The 19,682-nt window shown below is 34.3% G+C and overlaps 1 protein-coding gene across 4 annotated transcripts in view; it reads left to right on the plus strand.

The window, feature by feature from the left end:
• Nucleotides 1-19,682, plus strand: part of TLL1 (tolloid like 1) — a 261,296-nt gene that overhangs the window by 100,704 nt on the left and 140,910 nt on the right. For all 4 annotated transcript variants that reach the window (XM_073805456.1, XM_033857236.2, XM_073805457.1 and 1 more), the window contains 4 exons: nt 12,151-12,261; nt 15,881-15,961; nt 17,460-17,612; nt 18,096-18,213. In XM_073805456.1, the coding sequence (XP_073661557.1) occupies nt 12,151-12,261; nt 15,881-15,961; nt 17,460-17,612; nt 18,096-18,213 (463 nt within the window). The remainder of the gene's footprint in view (nt 1-12,150; nt 12,262-15,880; nt 15,962-17,459; nt 17,613-18,095; nt 18,214-19,682) is intronic.

Here is a 19,682-nt window from a genome sequence, read left to right on the forward strand (position 1 = left end):
TCATAGAATGAGCTTGGAATTGTTCCTTCCTCTGCAATTTTTGGAAGAGTTTCAGAAGTATACATTATATCTCTTCTCTAAATATTTGATAGAATTCACCTGTGACACCATCTGGTCCTGGATTGTTGTTTGTTGCAAGATTTTTAATCACAGTTTAAATTTCAGTACTTGTGATTGGTCTGCTCATATTTTCTATTCCTTCTTGGTTCAGTCTCGGAAGGTTGTACCTTTCTAAGAATTTGTTCATTTCTTCTAGGTTGTCCATTTTGGGGCATAAAGTTGCTTGTAGTAGTCTCTTATGATGTTTTGTATTTCTTTGGTGTCCATTGTAACTTCTCCTTTTTTCATTTTTTAATTTTGTTGATTTGAGTCCTCCCCTTTTGCTCTTGATGAGTCTGGCTAAACATTTATCAATTTTCTTTATCTTCTCAGAGAAAAAGCTTTTAGTTTCATTGATATTTGCTACTGTTTTCTTCATCTCTATTTCATTTATTTCTGGTCTGATCCTCTTGATTTCTTTCCTTCTACCTACTTTGGGTTTTGTTTGTTCTTCTTTCTCTAGTTGCTTTAGGTATACACTTAGGTTGTTTATTTGAGATTTTCTTGTTTCCTGAGGTAAGATTGTATTGCTATAAACTTCCCTCTTAGAACTGCTTTTGCTGCATTCCACAGTTTTGGATCATCATGTTTTCATGTAATTTGTCTCTATGCATTTTTTGATTTCCCATTTATTTCAGTAATCCATTGGTTATTTAGTAGCATATTGTTTAGCCTCCATGTGTTTGGGGTTTTTGGTTTTTTCCTGTGTTTGATTTCTAATCTCATAGTGTTGTGGTCAGAAAAGATGCTTGATAAGATTTCAATTCTCTTACATTTACCAAGGCTTGGTTTGTGGCCCAAGATGTGATCTACCCTGGAGAATGTTCCATGTGCCCTTGAGAAGAAAGTATATTCTGCTGTTTTCAGATGGAATGTCCTATAAATATCAATTATGTCTATCTGGTCTAATATGTCATTTAAGGCTTGTGTTTCCTTACTAATTTTCTGTATGGTTGATGTGTCCATTGGTGTAAAGTGGGGTGTTAAAATCCCCCGATATTATTGTGGTACTGTTGATTTCCCCTTTTAAGCCTGTTAGCAGTTGCCTTATGTATTGAGGTGTTCCTATGTTGGGTGCATAAATATTTATAATTGTTATCTCTTCTTCTTGGATTCATCTCTTGATCATTATGTAGTGTCCTTCCTTGTCTCTTTTAACAGCCTTTATTTTAAAGTCTATTTTGTCTGATATGAGTTTTGCTACTCCAGCTTTCTTTTGATTTCCATTTGCATGGAATATCTTTTTCCATCCCCTCACTTTCAGTCTGTATATGTCCCTAGGTCTGAAGTGGGTCTCTTGTAGGCAGCACATATATGGGTCTTGTTTTTGTATCTTTTCAGCCAGTCTATGTCTTTTGGTTGGAGCGTTTAATCCATTTATGTGCCCACAAAGCCCACAGCTGCTAAAGCCAGACCCATCCCAGCTGCAGGAGCACTTGTTCCCTTTCGGATGTTTCACAGGCGAGGAAGCCATCAGTGGAGGCGTAACTCTGCGGTTCACACAGCTTCGAGGAGAGATTTCTGCTTTTCTTCCCTAGTCACACGGCCCCTGGGGCTTAACTGTGGTTTTAGCCTCACCTCTGTGTGTGTCCTGCCGAATGGAGTCTGCTCTAGAGGTTGCTAGACCACATGGGAGCCCATCAGGCAGGAAGGAGCCAAGGCAGTGATCAGGGAAAGGCCACCCAGGTGGGAGGGGGTGGAGGAGGCGATGGCAGGAGCACACGAACCAGCTCCTGTGGGGTCCCGCCATAGTGCTCCTGTCCCCTCAGGCTTTCTTTTCACAGCCAACAGCAGTCCCCTCCTTGGGTTTGCTCTCCAAACCACACATCCCAGCACCCAGCCCCCGTGCACACCAGCAGACACCTGTCTCAGGCTGGGGCACACAGGGCTGTGGCATGGACCATCTGAGTAGGTCCCACTCTATCCTGCCTGCCACAGAACAGTTGCTGAGCTCTCCTCCAAGCCACCAAAGCTCCCCTTCTGTGCCAGCTGATCTCCCACTGGTGAGGGGGTTTCCCCAGATGAGGAAACCTCCTTACCTTCAGCTCCCCACCAGGAATGTAGGTCCCATCCTGCTTCCTCTCCTCTTCCTTTTCCCTTCTTTTTTCTTTCCTCCTACCTGGTTACATGGAGATCTTTCTTGTCCTTTTAGGTGTTCAAAATTGTCTGTTAGTGTTTAGCAGGTACTCTGAGAATTGTTCCATTTGTAGATGTATTCTTTTTTTTTTTTTTTCGGTATGCGGGCCTCTCACTGTTGTGGCCTCTCCTGTTGTGGAGCACAGGCTCCAAACGCGCAGGCTCAGCAGCCATGGCTCACGGGCCCAGCCGCTCTGTGGCACGTGGGATCTTCCCGGACCTGGGCATGAACCCATGTCCCCTGCATCAGCAGGCGGACTCTCAACCACTGCGCCACCAGGGAAGCCCTTTTTTTTTTTTTTTAATAAATTTTGTTTATTTAGTTTTGGCTGCGTTTTGTCTCCATTGCTGCAGGCGGGATTTCCCTGGTTGTGGCGAGGGGGGGACCACTCTTCATCACGGTGCACGGGGTTTTCATTGCAGTGGCTTATCTTGTTGCAGAGCATGGGCTCTGGGTGCATGGGCTTCAGTAGTTGCAGCATGCAGCTCAGTAGTTGTGGCTCGTGGGCTCTAGAGTGCAGGCTCTGTAGTTGTGGCACACAGCCTTAGTTGCTCCATGGCATGTGGGGTCTTCCCAGACCAGGGCTTGAACTCGTGTCCCCTGCATTGACAGGTGGATTCTTAACCACTGTAGGGAAGTCCTGTAGTTGTATTCTTGATCTATCTGTGGGGAGAGATGAACTCCATGTCCTCTTATTCCTCCACCATCCTGGAAAGTCTCTATCGATTTTTTCTTTTTTTTTTTTTTTTAGTCTCATTTATATCCTCTGTGACCTTTTATTTCCTTCCTTCTGCTCACTTTAGGGTTTGTTTGTTCTTCTTTTTCTAACTCTTTCAAGTTAGATTGTTTATTTGAGATTTTTCTTGTTTTTTGAAAAAGGCCTGTATAGCTATGAACTTCCCTGTACTTATTGCTTTTGCTGCATCCCGTAGATTTTGTATGGTGTGTGTGTTCTTTGTCATTTGTCTCAAGGTATTTTTTAATTTCCACTTTGATTTCATCTTTGACCCATTAGTTTTTTAGTAACATGTGTTTAGTCTCCATGAAATCATATAAATGTTTATTTTGTGTTGATGAAATAAAGTGTGAACATTACAAAAAGGAAAAATCTCACTGATTAAAGCAAATATATGGCAAATGTAGTATATCAACCCCTTATAAAGCTAAAAAGAAGGTTAAAAGACAAAAGTAGTAAAATCACCTGTATCCACAATAAGTAGTTAAGGGATACACTTAAACAAAATGATTTAAAACATGATGTCAAAGAAATTATATATGTGGGGATATTAAAAATACAGGTTTATTTATGACCTTTCTTTTCAGTTTTCAGACATTGGTTGGTTTTATAAGACTACAGTGACTTTATTCAAGTAATAGATTTTTTCCAACTCTATTATTTTGCTCAATATTAAATATATAATTTTTGCTCATGATACACATTTGGTAGTTTATTTAGCTTCTAAGTTATTCTCTTTTTAAAAATAACTCATCACTATTGCTACAGAGAAACTGGAGGATTTAATGGCCAGTTTTCCAATTTATATCTATTAGCTAAGACTTATGCCAGTTCTAAATATTTAAATTGAAATAATGGCATAATTATTTAATATTGAAATTTAAATAATGATTTTTCTGGTATTTATAAAGATTTTATTTATCTAATATGCATGTATTTCATTTTACATTTCAACATCTATTTCCTTCTAATTTATTATCTAAAACCAGACTTGAAACATTACTGGAAGATTATTCAGTAATATTAATATTGCAACTAGACAATAAGCAGAGTCTTTGGTGTTTTCTTTCCTTCCAGCACGCCAGCTATGACGAACTCCTTTTTTATTTAGTAGTACTACTAAAATACTATTTCTTTTGTAGGTCACTTCCAATTGTCAATGAAGTACATCATCTCCATATGCCAATGCAGTCCATCCTTGTTTCTCCCCATCCAAAAACAAAGGCACCTCTTCTCTTCATTTGCTATATGAGACCATCAAGTGGTTCATATGGGGCACCAGCATTACCTCAAATTGAAGTTTTTAGACAGACAGTGCTTCTGACTCAGAATCTTTTTTCTCTAAAAAATTACCTAAAGTTAGTGCCAATAAACTCCCAAACCAAATAAAGGGAGATAGTATAATACAATGGGCAATAAGAGATGGTAAGTTTTTTAAAAAGTAAATTCTATCGGCAGGTTAATAATATGAATCTATATCCTAGAATTTTCTAAGACTCAATTGGAATAATATTGATGAGGGTGCTTTATTAACATTAAGCACCATACATTTAATATCGATATAAGTTACTGACACTTTATGGAACTTTTACAAAGTTCAAAATAATATTGACCAAGGATATTTCACAGATATTTCAATTTTTTCTTGTTTTGGTGTGAATAAAGTTCCCTTTAATTATCCTTTCAATTGCTGAAGGTCTCTGAGGCTAAGAAGAGAAGGAATAGAAATCAGTATGCGGAGTCAAGTTTTTAGGATGTTAATGAGCTTTTAAATTTTGTAAAGCCTATTTCACTGAGCACATGTTGACTTGAGGGCTGTGCGATGGCATAAATTAAGCAAAGAAAAAAGACTCCAACCTTTGACTTGTGCTCTAGAGGAAATCTTTTACAAAGATGAACAATGGCCAGAAAGGTTGGAATATAACATTTTCTCTCTTAACCTATTATAACAATAGACTAATAAAAATGGAAAGTGAGAAAAAAAATTCTTCTGTTTTTGTGAAAAGGTGACCAGCCAATGGGTAAAACATAGCTAGAATATAGAAAATAGCATTTTCATGAATGACCTTACTTCCAGGAAGGCATGAAGATTTACTCCAAGAGCTAAGGTCAATATTTAGAAAATAAACCAATTTAATTTAAAAATGTAAATTAATTTAAAAAGAAGTATCAGGGTGACTCCTACACTGGCCACAGATGTAGACAATTACAAGCCTAAGGGAAGGAAAAACAGGTGTTAGCTCAATTGTTATAAGACAGAGGACATGGGAAATATAAATAAACCAAATCTTGGTAGTGGTTGATTATATATTCTTTATTTGAGCAGTATAAGAATGGCAGTTTTTGGGCTTCCCTGGTGGCGCAGTGGTTGAGAGTCCGCCTGCCGGTGCAGCGGACACGGGTTCGTGCCCCGGTCCGGGAGGATCCTACATGCCGCGAAGCGGCTGGGCCCGTGAGCCATGGCCGCTGAGCCTACGCATCCGGAGCCTGTGCTCCGCAACGGGAGAGGCCACAGCAGTGAGAGGCCCGTGTACCACGAAAAAAAAAAAAAAAAGAATGGCAGTTTTAAAAAACTTATGAGCTACCATAAACCATTTTTTTAAAAACTTGTGACGGAAAATACTAGGCCATACACAAAATAAGTTTCAATATTTATTTTTACATTTCTTGATCAAAGTACTTTTCTGTCAGTGTTTTTTCTTTTGAGTCAAAGAGTTCAAAATGAGTATTTGTGATGTGGTTGACATTTTTAAAATGTCCTGAGAAACCCTATCCATGGGTATTGTGGGTTATAAATGCAGATTGACACGGTATTTTGATGGATCTTTTTTGTGGGAAAACTTTTGTTTTCTGACTTAAGAAGGAAGATACAATTATTTGAAAATTTAGTATTTAATCACATCCATATTGTAAAAGTGCATTAAAACAGAAAAAAAAAAGATTTAAAAAAGATAAATTGCTGCTTCTGTTCTGTGTTCAGAATCTATCGATCAATCTAGATTTATCTTGAAACTCATTAATATCAAGAAAAATTATTATCAAATGTCTCCATATTCTGGAGGAATATTCCTTGCATGGTATATATGTACATGTATATGCATATGTTTATTTGTTTTGCATTTCATATTGAACATTTGATTTTGTGCTGAGACTGTATTTTGTTTCCTGATTCAAGAAATAATCAAAACTGTGTTTAACTCGAGCTGCAGTTTTGTGTTCTTTGAAGTAACCTCTAAATTTGGAGTATGTTTGGACAGTTTTTTTTTTTTAAATAACTGCCCAAACAGTTAGCTTTTTATACTGTTTTATATCCCCTTCCTCCAAAACACCTGCCCTTGGTACATAGAGGCATCTTGTTTTTTGTTTTGTTTTTTTTGTGGTACGCGGGCCTCTCACTGTTGTGGCCTCTCCCGTTGCACTCCCGACGCTCAGGCTCAGCGGCCATGGCTCACGGGCCCAGCCGCTCCGTGGCAATGTAGTATCTTCCCGGACCGGGGCACGAACCCGCGTCCCCTGCATTGGCAGGCGGACTTTCAACCACTGCGCCACCAGGGAAGCCTGAGGCATCTTGTTTTAAGGCAGCAGATGAGAGTCATATTATCCAGAAGCACCTTTCAATCCAGTTTATCGGAGAAAGATGAGTAAACCATTTTATTTAACTCATCATTTATACTTCACCACGTCACACTTTTTGTAGATTGGATGATTTTGTTCAGCCTATGTGATAGTATATGGTAGAAGTTATAATGCAGATCTTGAAAAAACCCTATGAAATATTTTAAGTAAAGCATTGCATTATGATTTTTTTATGAACAACCACTAAAATAACTGGACTACAAATTCTTTATTATTATTAGAAATTTAAGAAAAAAATGTACTACATGAAAAATTTCTTACCCTTTTTTTTTTGAAGATCATTTCTGAGAATCTATATAAAAATATATCTTCATTTATTTTAGTGTTGTATCAAGAACTTTTAAAATGTTAAATAATTGTTTCCCAAACTTTCATGTTTGTCATTTTGGGGAAAAAATTTATTCTGTGCATATGAAATGCCACCAGAACATTATTTCCTCTTTTAAGTAAGGTAACGTTGTCTCCAAAAATATATATATTGGAACTTTTGCCAAATCTTACTTTTCCTTGGGAATTTGCTTAGTGGTTGTCAATCATGTAAAAATAGTTGACTTTTAAGCCTTCGCTGTTGCCCTTGTCTGAGGAGATTTTCCCTAGGCCTATATTTTAGCCTACAGCAGCCAAAGTAGCTTTGTCAGGTCTTCACATGACGTCATCTTCCTCCCAAATTCCAACATCAATAACAGCATAAAGTTTAAACTGAAAAAGTGTGATAAGCAAGTCCTCTTGGCTATTGTTGAATCTTTAAGTTATTTCTCAAATCCTATATGTCTCAAGATAACTGATCTGTTAGTTCAGTCATGTATTTCCTGAGCATATTATTGTGATGTTTAGGAAAAAAGGATACACTTCCCATAACTACACTTAATAATATATGCTATTGGAATAAAAAGAAAGACAGCTACCTTTTAATTGTTTTTTATTTTAAAGTATAAAACAGTAATTCCCTCTAGCTTGAAAGGATTTGAAATATTCTTTGGAATGGTTGAACACCTAGTATTTGGGGTCATAAGGCAAATTTGTGAATTATGTCGCATGCCTAGCCTCATTTTTGTTATATACAGCTATACCCCAATTCATTTACTCATTCACAATTTTTGTGCCTCAAAACATATACTGAGGACTACTTTATGTCAGGCACTCTGGCAGTGAGTGTTTAAACATGAGCAACACATCCTTCCTGTGGTCAGTATTTTTAAACTTAGGTTGAGGAATCAAACAATCAAAAGCATGTTATGAAATCTTGTGTGTTGGAAAGACAGGCAGGCCGTGGAGGCGGGTGAGACCCCTAAGGGTTAGCTGGGGAGAGGAGCTTCCTGGGGGCCTTTCTGTAAGAAATGCCTGAGGAGCTCTGTCATCTTGTCTACTACAGTGTACTCCCAAGTAGTCATCAACTATCAAGAAAATATATTCGTTTTCTTGAGAATATTTAGTTTGTAAGTATTTTCTCCTGAGTGCATTGAAAGGCTCTGCTTTTTGCAAAAGTAGAGGTTCTTTACTTTATGTGACCCCTTTTTTCAATCTACTATGGACCTCTTCTCTGGAAAACATGTGGTGACTGTGTTTACAAACTCATACATATTTTTTGCATACAGGTTTTAGAAAATCACAGGCTTGAAGTGTCCTTAAAGCTGGTCCCTGTACCCCAGCTTCAGAATTGCAGGACTATAGATCACTGGGGAATTAGGATGTGGGTGGAAGAGACATCATTTAAAGTTAGAGTGTAGGGAATCACAACCTTGGATGGCTTATTTTCACCATATATTCTTTTATAAAATGTGCAGTAAAAGCACACTTTTTTTTTTTTTTGGTCTCTGATTAAAAAAAAAATTTGTAGTACAATGAATGCAAATAGCCTTTGGGGAAAAACAAAATCTGTGGTTTTCCAAGTAGTTTCAAAATTGTTATTTTTGACATTTTATTTTGGCCTATTGGTTAACTACATCCCTATTTTTTGACTGGATCTGAGCAGAATTCCAAACAGTTAGTAAATATTCTAATTGTACTGAACATTTCCCTAGTATAGTAATTTATAACCAATTTCCTATATTGCTTCTGTATCTGATATCACTAAACTCAAATCACTGTATTAAATGGGGCTAATGACTGATAATATATAGTTTTTTTATTAATTAATTTGTTTGTTTATTTTTGGCTGTGTTGGGTCTTCGTTGCTGCGTGCGGGCTTTCTTTAGTTGCGGCAGGTTGGTGGTGCAAGGGCTTCTCATTGTCGTGGCTTCTCTTGTGGAGCACGGGCTCTAGGCACGCGAGCTTCAGTAGTTGTGGCATGCGGGCTCAGTGGTTGTAATTTACGGGCTCTAGAGCTCAGGCTCAGTAGCTGTGGCACACGGGCTTAGTTGCTCCACAGCATGTGGGATCTTCCTGGGCCAGGGAATGAACCCATGTCCCCTGCATTGGCAGGTGGATTTTTAACACTGTACCACCAGGGAAGCCTGATAATTTATAGTTTTAAAAGTATTTCTCTTTAATTTTTGTTTTTTGATGAAAATAAATAGAAAATACCATATAGAAAGAAAAACAAAAAGCTCCAAAGTAGACTTGAGAATTACAAATATCTTGGAGCCTCTATAAAAAATATATGTTGGATTACAATGCAAATTCTAAATCCATATTAATATAAATTGTCATTGTCCAGCTTGCTATGCCAATGCATAAGTAAATATTTAACATGTAGAAATAAGTCACTTAGACTTAAGTAGAAGGTGAATTAAGGAAACCTTCAAATGTGTGCAAAAAAAAAAGAAATTTTGCATTTTATACAATGTGATAGGTTGAAAATTCTAAGATGTCTATTTTTTGCTGCTGTAGACAATATCAAGATTAAATGGTGTATATGGCCTACAGTATATCAAGTCTACACACATACGAATTGGCTTAGTCACTCACTATTGCTCCTGAAGCAATTCATGGCATATTCAGAACTGCAAAGCTACTGAGGCTATTAGTTCAGAAAAAAATAACAATAAATAAAAAATAGGCTATGTACTCCGGAGCAGTTTTGTCTCCTTCGAGAATCATCTGGTCTTATGCCGTTCTTATCCCAGAAATATTTTTTTTTCTTCTGTGAAGTATTATATCAACTTGGACTGCTGATCTTCGTTTGATATAATCCATCAAGACATGAATCCTATTGTATGTGAAAAGTCACTACAAGAAAATAAAAATCTAAAACACATTTGAGTTTTATTTTACTACTACCTTTATTATATAAATGTAGTACAGACGAAATACACTTTATTTGGTTGAATGCTTAAGCTTTCAAGTCAACCAGCTGATTCAGAGAGGAGTAAAATTTATTGCTGGAGGAAAAAAATGACTCTAATAAAGATAATGACAATGATAATTATTTGTAGTAATGAGAGCTTCTTAAAAATGTAGATCTGAGACCTCTCCCCAGACCTACTAAATCAGAGCCTGCATTTTTACCAGATTTGCTGTGATTTCTGGAAAAATAAAAGAGAAGCACTTTTTTAGTGTCCTTAACTGTCCCCCAGCACTAGGGAAGGAAGAGGCAGACTGAGAGAGTCACTGCCAGTCAGTGTTCACAACTATGTGCATAGTAAATACACGATAGGCGATTTAAATAACTAGCAAACTTGTATCTACCTTGGAATAGTGAAAAATCTTGAAAAAAAGTGCAAAATTTATTTATGAAAATGAACCAGCCTTTATATAATTGAAAAATATTTTATTTAGGTAGGCCATCTATTTGTTAGGATGTCTGGCTTTAGGGATGGTGGAGACTTAGCAGTTCCTGCTGCATGTGTATGAAGCTGATTAGAATCTGGATTCAATTTCAGGCATCAAGACCAACTTCTTAGTCAGCACTATTAACTCTTCTACAGACTTCTTCGTCTCTGATATCAAAAGATTGTAAGCATCACTTTACTTCTACAGACTGCCATTCCATTGACAGTAGGGCAGAAGAGAGGGGTTGATGAGCGAATTCTAATTCTAATGAAGATTTTTTCATATGTTGAGCTGATAACGCGTCTTGAACTAGTTTCTATTTTCTTCCTTTCTAGATTTACACATAAATAAACTCCTTCTTATCTCATGTCAGTTTTGTATAAGCGAACTAAACTAAGTATACAATTTTATATGATAAACCTTTGATCAAAGCCTAAAGCATTGTATAGCTTTCAGGATTGAAATTTATGACTTAAAACTAAGTTTATTAATTAGTTTGTATAGCTAAAATTCATACATATTAAGGTTTGAATTTAGTAAAAGTGATTTGAAAAGGATGGATTTTGTCATTTTCTAAATATTTTTCACTTGTTAAAATTGAAATATAGTTGATTTACAATGTTGTGCTAGCTTCAGGTGTACAACATGGTGATACAGTTATATATATATATATATATATATATATATATATATATACACTTTTTCAGATTCTTTTCCCTTATAGGTGATTACAATATATTGAGTAGGATTCGCTCTAAATTTTTTAATGTAAATTTCTCCTCTCCTTTTTGGTTTTGCAGAAGAAAAATCTGAAGAAAAAATTTAAAAAGCAAATTTGTAAACCTGTATCAAGAAACAAATATCCCAGAATTTCCATGGCATTTGTCAATGTTTTACTATTTCATGATTAATTTATTCTCTCTCTTAAATTTGCTACATTTCCTAAACTTATTATATTTTGACATCTGATAGTACAAAGGGATACTTTTGGACTCAAATAAACAAGGAGGCCATTTTTCGTTATGCAAATGTATATTTCTGACCTTAAAAGAGAATTCACTTACTGGTTTAAATACATTCACAATGGTTTATAGAGCTTTGCTTTATTAAGTAGCATAAACTGCTGGGCATAAAAGATAGAGTGTTTCAAGGATCAGGGTAATGATTTTGATGCTCCTAAAAATATGGACAATGTCTTATGTGTCATTAATGATGAAAGGTCAGCACCTGGTCATTGCCTAAATAAAAGTTGACTTAATTTATACATTTTACAGAGACTCAGAGGCAATGCCATCTTTAGAAAAAGTGCATTATAACTGTATAAAAATGTGATGAATAAGTTGCTATAACAGTGCAATATTCTTTTGTCTCAATTGAACTTCACTTTATGAAGCTATCATAGCACACGGTTTAGTTGCTACTACCTCTTCTTCTACCTGTCAGTGAAGACCTGCTGATCTCAGACATCCACTGTAAATATAGGCATTCTTATCAGATTTTCACTTATTTGCAAATTAGCGATGATTGCTGAATTTTCTTCTCTTAGAACCCCCCCACCCCATAAATCTGAGGCCATTTCATTCAAAGAAATAACTTTCTCCCTCTCCCCTCAAACATCAAAGTAAAAACAGTGGGTCACATCCTTTCACAGGTGGCTCATATTACACTGTAACAGGTCCAGTAAGTTCAGTTACACTTACTTTCTGAAATATCTCTATATCTTTAGGGACCACATTTCCACATTTTTTAGCAATATTTTTCTAATTAGCTGTGTTTGCGTCGATTTTTGTTCTTAAATAATTTATATTTTAATTGAAATTTTGTTTTTTAGCTGTGTTTTGGGGTGACATTGCCTTAGACGATGAAGACTTAAATATCTTTCAAATTGATAGGACAATTGACCTTACACAGAACCCCTTTGGAAAATTTGGACATACCACAGGTACAGTTGATTATTTGATTCAGTTTGCATTCATTTAGAAGAAAATATACTCTTGAAATGCTAAAATACTCTTTAGATCATTTTTAATATTCCAGTGATCAACTTTGATTTTCTTGATATGAATGAGCCTATTTAGAAATTTAAGTTTTATTCATAGTTTTAATTTTATTAATTAATGTATTTAACAAAGATATTGTAGTGTTTACCATGTACCATGTACGGGGCCTGGTTTAAGTACTCTGCAGGTGTTAGCTCTTTGAATCCTCATAATGACCCCATGAAGGTAGCTGCTTATTGTGATTTACAAGTGAGGAGATGGAGATTTACAAGGTTACGTAGTTTTCTTATTGTCACATAGCCAGGAAATGACTGAGTCAGGACCAAAATTCAATTCTGAGGAAGGTTAAATTTCATAGTCTTGAACATTATATTCAGTTGCCTCCTATTTAGATATTGAGATGCAAAAAGTAAATTATTCTTAGAGTCATTAAATACAAACTTATTTAGAAAAATTTATATATCTATATTTATAATTTTTGTGGAAACCTGGAAGAGAATATCAATTTCAGCTGTTTGAACATATTTGAATTATGCCTATATGAGACTTGTAATATTTTAAAAGACATTTGGGTCCTCATTTTAAAATATCTGTACTAAAATTTAAACATTATTTTATATTATCTTGATACAGTTTTTATTCTGTATTTTATTTTGGAGAAAAATTGCAAGGTTAAAAATTTTAAATTTCTTTTTGTAGTTATTGCTAAAACATTTATTCAGTGTCATGCTTTTTGATTTCATTGAATCTCTCCTTCTGTCCAATGCTATTTTTATTTTCTTCTTGTATTCTATGGAAAATAAAACATATAGCTCCTCTGTGGTATCTAGCAGACAAATATATTTTAGTCTTAAGACTCTTTGCCCAATTTACTTTTTCGCAGCTTTTTATTATGACATGTTTCAAAGATATCTAAAAGTTGATAGGATAATGCAAACAACAACCATACACCTTGAAGATTCAGCAGTTGTTCAGTTTACCATATTTGCTCTCTGTATGTATGTGTGCATGCATACATGTACAAGTATGTATAAAATATTTTGAAGTGAATTGCCAACAACATAGCTTTTCAATATTAAATAGGTTAGCATGCCCTTTTAAGAATAAAGACATTATTGTACATAATCAAAATATTATTACATATAAGAAATTTATGTAAGGTAATAAAACTTAAATAATACAGTACTTAAAAATAATATGCTTTAGCCTTTTTATACATAGTGAGTCTTTTCTGAAACATACACCAAATATATGAGGGAAACTGCTTTGTAGTGTAATCACAGATAGTACATTCCTATAGGTATGTTTATTGACAGACTCCAACCACTATCTCACACTTAACACTGTCACAGAGACAACGGATTTGGAACAAGAGAGCAATGATATAACTCAGCAAAATCTTAAATTTATCACATTACATTCTCAATTTTTATTAAAATTTTCATTAGATTCAAGCTTTATTCAGGTCATTTATTTAACCCATTGTCCTCTCTTTGTACTGGGGACATTCATTTTCTGTGATTTAGAACATTTTAATACTATGTAATTTTGTCATTTCATTTATAGGTAAGCTCTGAAATAGTAACATTTGGAAGTAAAATATCATTATTTAGATAAATAGCGTAAAACAGAATTATACTATCAATTATAAAAATCATACTGTAAATATATATGTGAAAGGTACATGTTTCAAAGTAATTTGCAATATTCAGTTGAATTTCAAACATCATAAAGAATTCTATATTTTAGTTTTTTCTTACTCTAACTTTTCCCTTTCTTGTTAGTTTGTGCTGAATTGACTGTATTTATTTTCTTATTTCAAAATGTATTGTCTTTCTCAAATATTTATTAGGTTTGTATATTTTTATTTTAAAAATTTTAGAATATATGAGAAACACATTATGAATTTTCCTTTTTTCTATTTCAGTGAACTATCTACACAGAATTTTATTTATATTGCTATAAAAATTATTCAAAAAACATTATTGACTTTGAGAGTCTTGAAATGTTTTCCCTAGCCTATAATTATTCTTATGCTTATAATTACCTTAATATTAACTAAGACATTTCTTTTTTCCTCCTTCTATAGCTATTTGTAGCCTCTTTCTATACCTATTTATATGTGTTTCAGACCTATCTAATATGCAATATAATTGTTATGCAATGGTCATTTCAAATACATTTTTACTATCCTTTAAGAATGTTTGTTGTAACTGCTTAGGAATGAATGCATTTAAGTATTACCTCATCTTTCTAAAATATTCAATGAAAAAAATTTCAAATCTTTTTCTCAAGGGGCACGACAAAAATGTGACCATGTAATTCAAATGATTAAGCAGATTATTAGTGAACAAGCACTCTAACTTATTTGCCTTATAAGGACTTAATTGATATTTCCTATAAGAGGCTTATATATTAATAATTTTTATTATTGTTTTTGTTATTAGCTTCAATCTAGGTAATTAGGTTTCAGTATTAATTTCAAAGGGGAAAAAATATTGGAAGGAAATAGTTCAAACTATTTCCATGCAAGAACCCTTTGTGGTTTGCATGAATTTCTGGTCCTCTTTCATTGTCTTAGCCCACAGGCTCATGAACCACTTGTTCTGATATCATTAGTGATCAAATTACTTGTTTATTCAATGATACCTCTTTGTATTTGTCTATCAAAGATTCAAGGAGAAGGCAAAATAAGAGATAAAACTGGGAGAGCATTTTGTTAAAGCCCTGGAATGAGAATCAGAAGATTTGGATTTTCGTCAAATGATCTGCTTTCTGATATGACTTTGTTCTTAAAATTGCAAGGAGACATATTTCCTTATGTCACCCTCTCCTCTACATTTTGAGCTATAAAATTCTTTATATCACCTTTATAAATTTTGCAAATTGCATAACATAACAGTGTATTTTGCAGCTGGACGTCCTTTTGGATTCTTACCTTGTGAATTTTTTTAAATTTATGTTATTGGTTTTTACAAATTATAGAAACTAATTTTCAAAATTTATTTGAATACATTATAAAATGTCATATGCTATTAGAAATATCTCAAAATTTATCCAAGCTTTGGGGCAAAAGTTGCACTATACACTTGCTTTTTTTTTCCTGTGGCATTGAGAATTTACATACCTATGCTCTTCTAACATTTTTATTTCCATTTGCTGATTTGCCATCTGAAAATATTTAGTTTGTATTGGGAAAATAGCTGGAATGCACTCAACAGGAAAGAACAACTTGTTGTCATCTTATATAATACTATGTGATGTCAAGGTCACAGTGAAGAAAAATGTTTCAAATTATCAGTAGATGATGCAATTGCCATGATGTCCAAATAAAGTCATTTAGATTGCTCTCTTAATTTCTCTTACCCCTTTAGTTTTAGTTACTAAAATTTGTTATTGTAGAATTTTTACCCTCTTCCAAGATTTATGGGTATTCATTACTTTAAGACCACATAAAAAGAGATGTCCAAAGAGAAATCAATGTAGCCTATTACTATTACTTATTTACAAGAACTTTAATTTACAGTGAAGTTAACTTACTATTTTCTTTTACTCTTTAAGGTGGATTTGGAGACCATGGTATGTCAAAGAAACGAGGGGCCCTCTACCAACTTATAGACAGGATAAGAAGAATTGGCTCTGGTATATCAATGTTTAAAGTTTCAGACATGATGTACAGTGAATATTATACTCATAGTAGTTCTGTTTGCCATTAAGCTGCAAATTATGGAAAGGATATATGCTGAGAAAGAGTCCTTTATTCATTGTTATTTTGTTAGTTGATATCCAACGTAAGTTTTTTAGAACTTAATTGGGGACATTTGAAATATTTTAGCTTATTTTCAGCTTCTCTTTAATAAAAAAATGTATTAGGTGTTTATTTTATTGTTGGTATTTATTTCCAGTAGATTGGTATTTCTATCAAGCATGGAGCTACATCCGTTTTAGTCAAATGGAAAAATATCATGGCTGTTTCTTTTGAAATAAAATCCACTTAAAGTAAATTGTCAAACTGATTAATTAGATTAAAAAAATAATTGAAAATATTTTTTACCCTTCCAAAAATATATATAGAAAACATTCAGAGAAACTGCCTTCTGGCTTAATGATTAGTTAATATTTAAAGTATTGAATTTATTAATCACTATTTGTAGATTTTAGAGTTTCTTTTTCAAGTCTTCTGTTCAAAGTTCATATCCTAACATATCTTAAATTGATTAGTACTAATTAAATATTTTAAAGTGCCTACTTTTAAGGATTAATTTTCCAAAGTGAAGATACTTTGCTCCAGGATATTAAAAAGTTAGACATGTTAGGAACACAGGCATAGGGCACATACATTCAGTATTCGTTGTGTCTGAAGTGTATGTAAGTGGTAAACTATTTGCATAAACAATGATATATAAATAAGAAAAAAATAATCATGAAAATGTAGGAAAAATAAAACAGTAACAAAAACTTATGAAGGGTCATCAAGAAAAGTTAGTGACTGCAGACTTGAAAGCTCTTCCACAATAGACTGCATTTTATGTTGGCCTGTTCACCTTGTGTACTGCTCTCTAAATCTTTTCTGTTGTGTGGCTATGAATCTCGAGGAAAGTGAAATAGAGATAGCCCATTGTCCCAGAATCTGAGACCATATCTGTCTTATTCTATTTCATTACTATCTCTACAGTGTAATATTCACAATTTTAAGCTGTACTACAGAATATCAATTCTGATTTAAAGGACTAGGGATTTAGCAGGAGTAAGAAAGGTTTTGAACATCATAGGACTTTTTAAACAATGTCTTTTTAATTCTAATGGTGAATTTCTTAGTGCTCTAGTAAAGTAGAAAACAAAAGAATTTTTCTGTGGCTTACAAAGTCTACCTGACTTCTGTCCACTGTGGGCTGTTGTATGGAAATTCATCAAATTTGCTCATAGAGCATTAGAAAATAGTATTTTGACATGAACTACTTAAATATTTTAACACTTTTTTCAAGTATGTAATATAAATGAAGTTTTTCTTTAATGCATTTTGACTTCAGGCATATTTATATAAATGTGTAAATAAGGCATTTTACCTTGTCCTTTAAGAGGTAAATGATTCTCTGACCAAGGACTTCTGTTTCACAGAATGTTTTAAATGTCACTGCAGGCTTGGAGCAAAACAACACAGTTAAGGAAAAAGTACCTCTAAAATTCTCAGGGCAAAATGAGAAAAATCGAGTTCCCAGAGCTGCTACATCAAGAACTGAAAGAGTATGGCCTGGAGGTGTTATTCCTTACGTTATAGGAGGCAACTTCACTGGTAAGATATTCCCAGAGAGTCTATTTTGATAAAGAATTAATAATTATCATATAGATTAATTGTATATTTTTAAAGAATACTAACATATAGTATTAAATGAAACATGAGAAATATTCCATTCACCTGAGTTGTCAGTTAGTGTGTCTTGAAATTTAAAAATGTATTTAGTCTTGAGTTCTAAGAATCTAAAGAACTATTCTGGTTTTTAAATTGAATTTCAAATGTACCCATTAAATCTGGAAGCTGATTTCAGCTGACAGGAATAATGTATGTCTCGTTCACAGAGCCTTGTACACACATACTTGTAGAGACAGTAAGCTCAAGCCTACTGATTATGAAGGCAGTGTCCACTCTCAAGAGTGGCTCACTGCAGTGGTCAGAGCGAGTATTCTCTGGTTGATGATAGAGGTGTTGTCTGACCTGTGCAGCCAGACCTGGGTTGGAAGAGCCCACTGTTTTATTAATGTCATGCCATTTTTCCAGGCAGCCAGCGAGCCATGTTCAAGCAGGCCATGAGGCACTGGGAAAAGCACACATGTGTGACTTTCATTGAAAGAGGGGATGAAGAGAGTTACATTGTATTCACATATAGGCCTTGTGGGTAAGTAGAACCAGGGAATGACTTAAGTAAATTTAGAAGGGAAAAAAAAACCCATAGGTAAGATTCACTTTTTAATATTTGCTTAGTATTTTGCCCATGAGAAAGTATGAATTTTACATAAGAGAATATTATATATTAAATAAATATACTCTTTGATCACAGACCTCTGTGCATCCTCCACCACCACAGCTGCCTTTCCTTCTGTTCTAACTATATGGTAGCATTGCCAACATCCCACTAACCTGAGTTAGAAACCTCAGTATTGTTTTTAGTGATTGAATTTTTAGTGATATCAACAGAAATATTTCTGTTGATATCCACTATGTCTTATGGTTTCCACTTTTATCCCATGTCAGTCCCCTGGTCCATTCATGTTTTTGTCCCCTCACACCGGCTGTACTCCTACTGCTCTCCAGTCTTGCCTAACCAATTCACTGCCACTAGAATTACCTTCAAAAAATACTCTTCAGAGCAAAATACTACACTTTTTGAGATTCCTCAGTGTTTCCTCCTACAGTGATATTTTCTAGATTTGCTTCTTACAGGATAATAATACTCTCTTCAAAATAAACTATTCTATAAGTTGTGAAAATGCTGTGTTAAATTTCAATAGGTATTTCTACAAGCAGTGTGCTAAACCTTACTAATATTCAACCAATTGAAAGAAATATAGAGTACAGTGTTCCCTAAACTTATTTTACAAAGGGAACACCCATCTCACCCTGTTAATAGTGAAGAATATATATCAGTATTCCAGAACACATTCTGGGAAATGCTAGCCTGAGAATAAAACCTAGATGCTTGGATGTAACATTTAAGGAATGCCATGAACTTACCACAGCTTCCATCTGCTGCTTCTGCTGCCACCACTTCTCTCCACAAATCCCATAATCTAGCCAAGTTACAGTAACAGCAGTTCTCCAAGCAATGCTGTGTACTTTAAAAGACTTTTCATTGTGAAAACTTTCAAATTTTTTCTCCCTATATTTCCAGTTAGTTGGAACTTATATTTAAATATTTGAGTATTTAAATTGTTTCCATTTTTGTTTGTTTGTTTGCTAAGAATACTTGATAGGGTGTGCTGTCTACTTTACACTGCATCACATCAAGAGGCACATATGCCTGGACCTACCACTTTAGTGATACTGTGATTGATCAGTGGATTCAAATGGTGACAGCCAGGTCCCTCAATTGTAAGTTCCCATCATTGCAAAATAGTCATTTTCTCATGTTGTTCTTTTCTTTTATTCCTTCTACATTTATTAGCTGAAATTCTTCTATAAAGAGGAATTATCTCTAATCAACTATAAGTATTTGAATACCCTCTATTATAGTTCACATAGAGAAGTAAAAATAAATGCATAATTCCTTTGGAGGAAATAGTTCATGCCCTAATGACACATATTTTCAGGGTGGAGGAAGTATATATTTCACTAGGTATTGGGGGCATTACATCATCTGGCTTTGTT

The sequence above is a fragment of the Tursiops truncatus genome, chromosome 5 (genome assembly GCF_011762595.2).
Source record: "Tursiops truncatus isolate mTurTru1 chromosome 5, mTurTru1.mat.Y, whole genome shotgun sequence".
In the NCBI taxonomy this organism is placed as follows: domain Eukaryota; kingdom Metazoa; phylum Chordata; class Mammalia; order Artiodactyla; family Delphinidae; genus Tursiops; species Tursiops truncatus.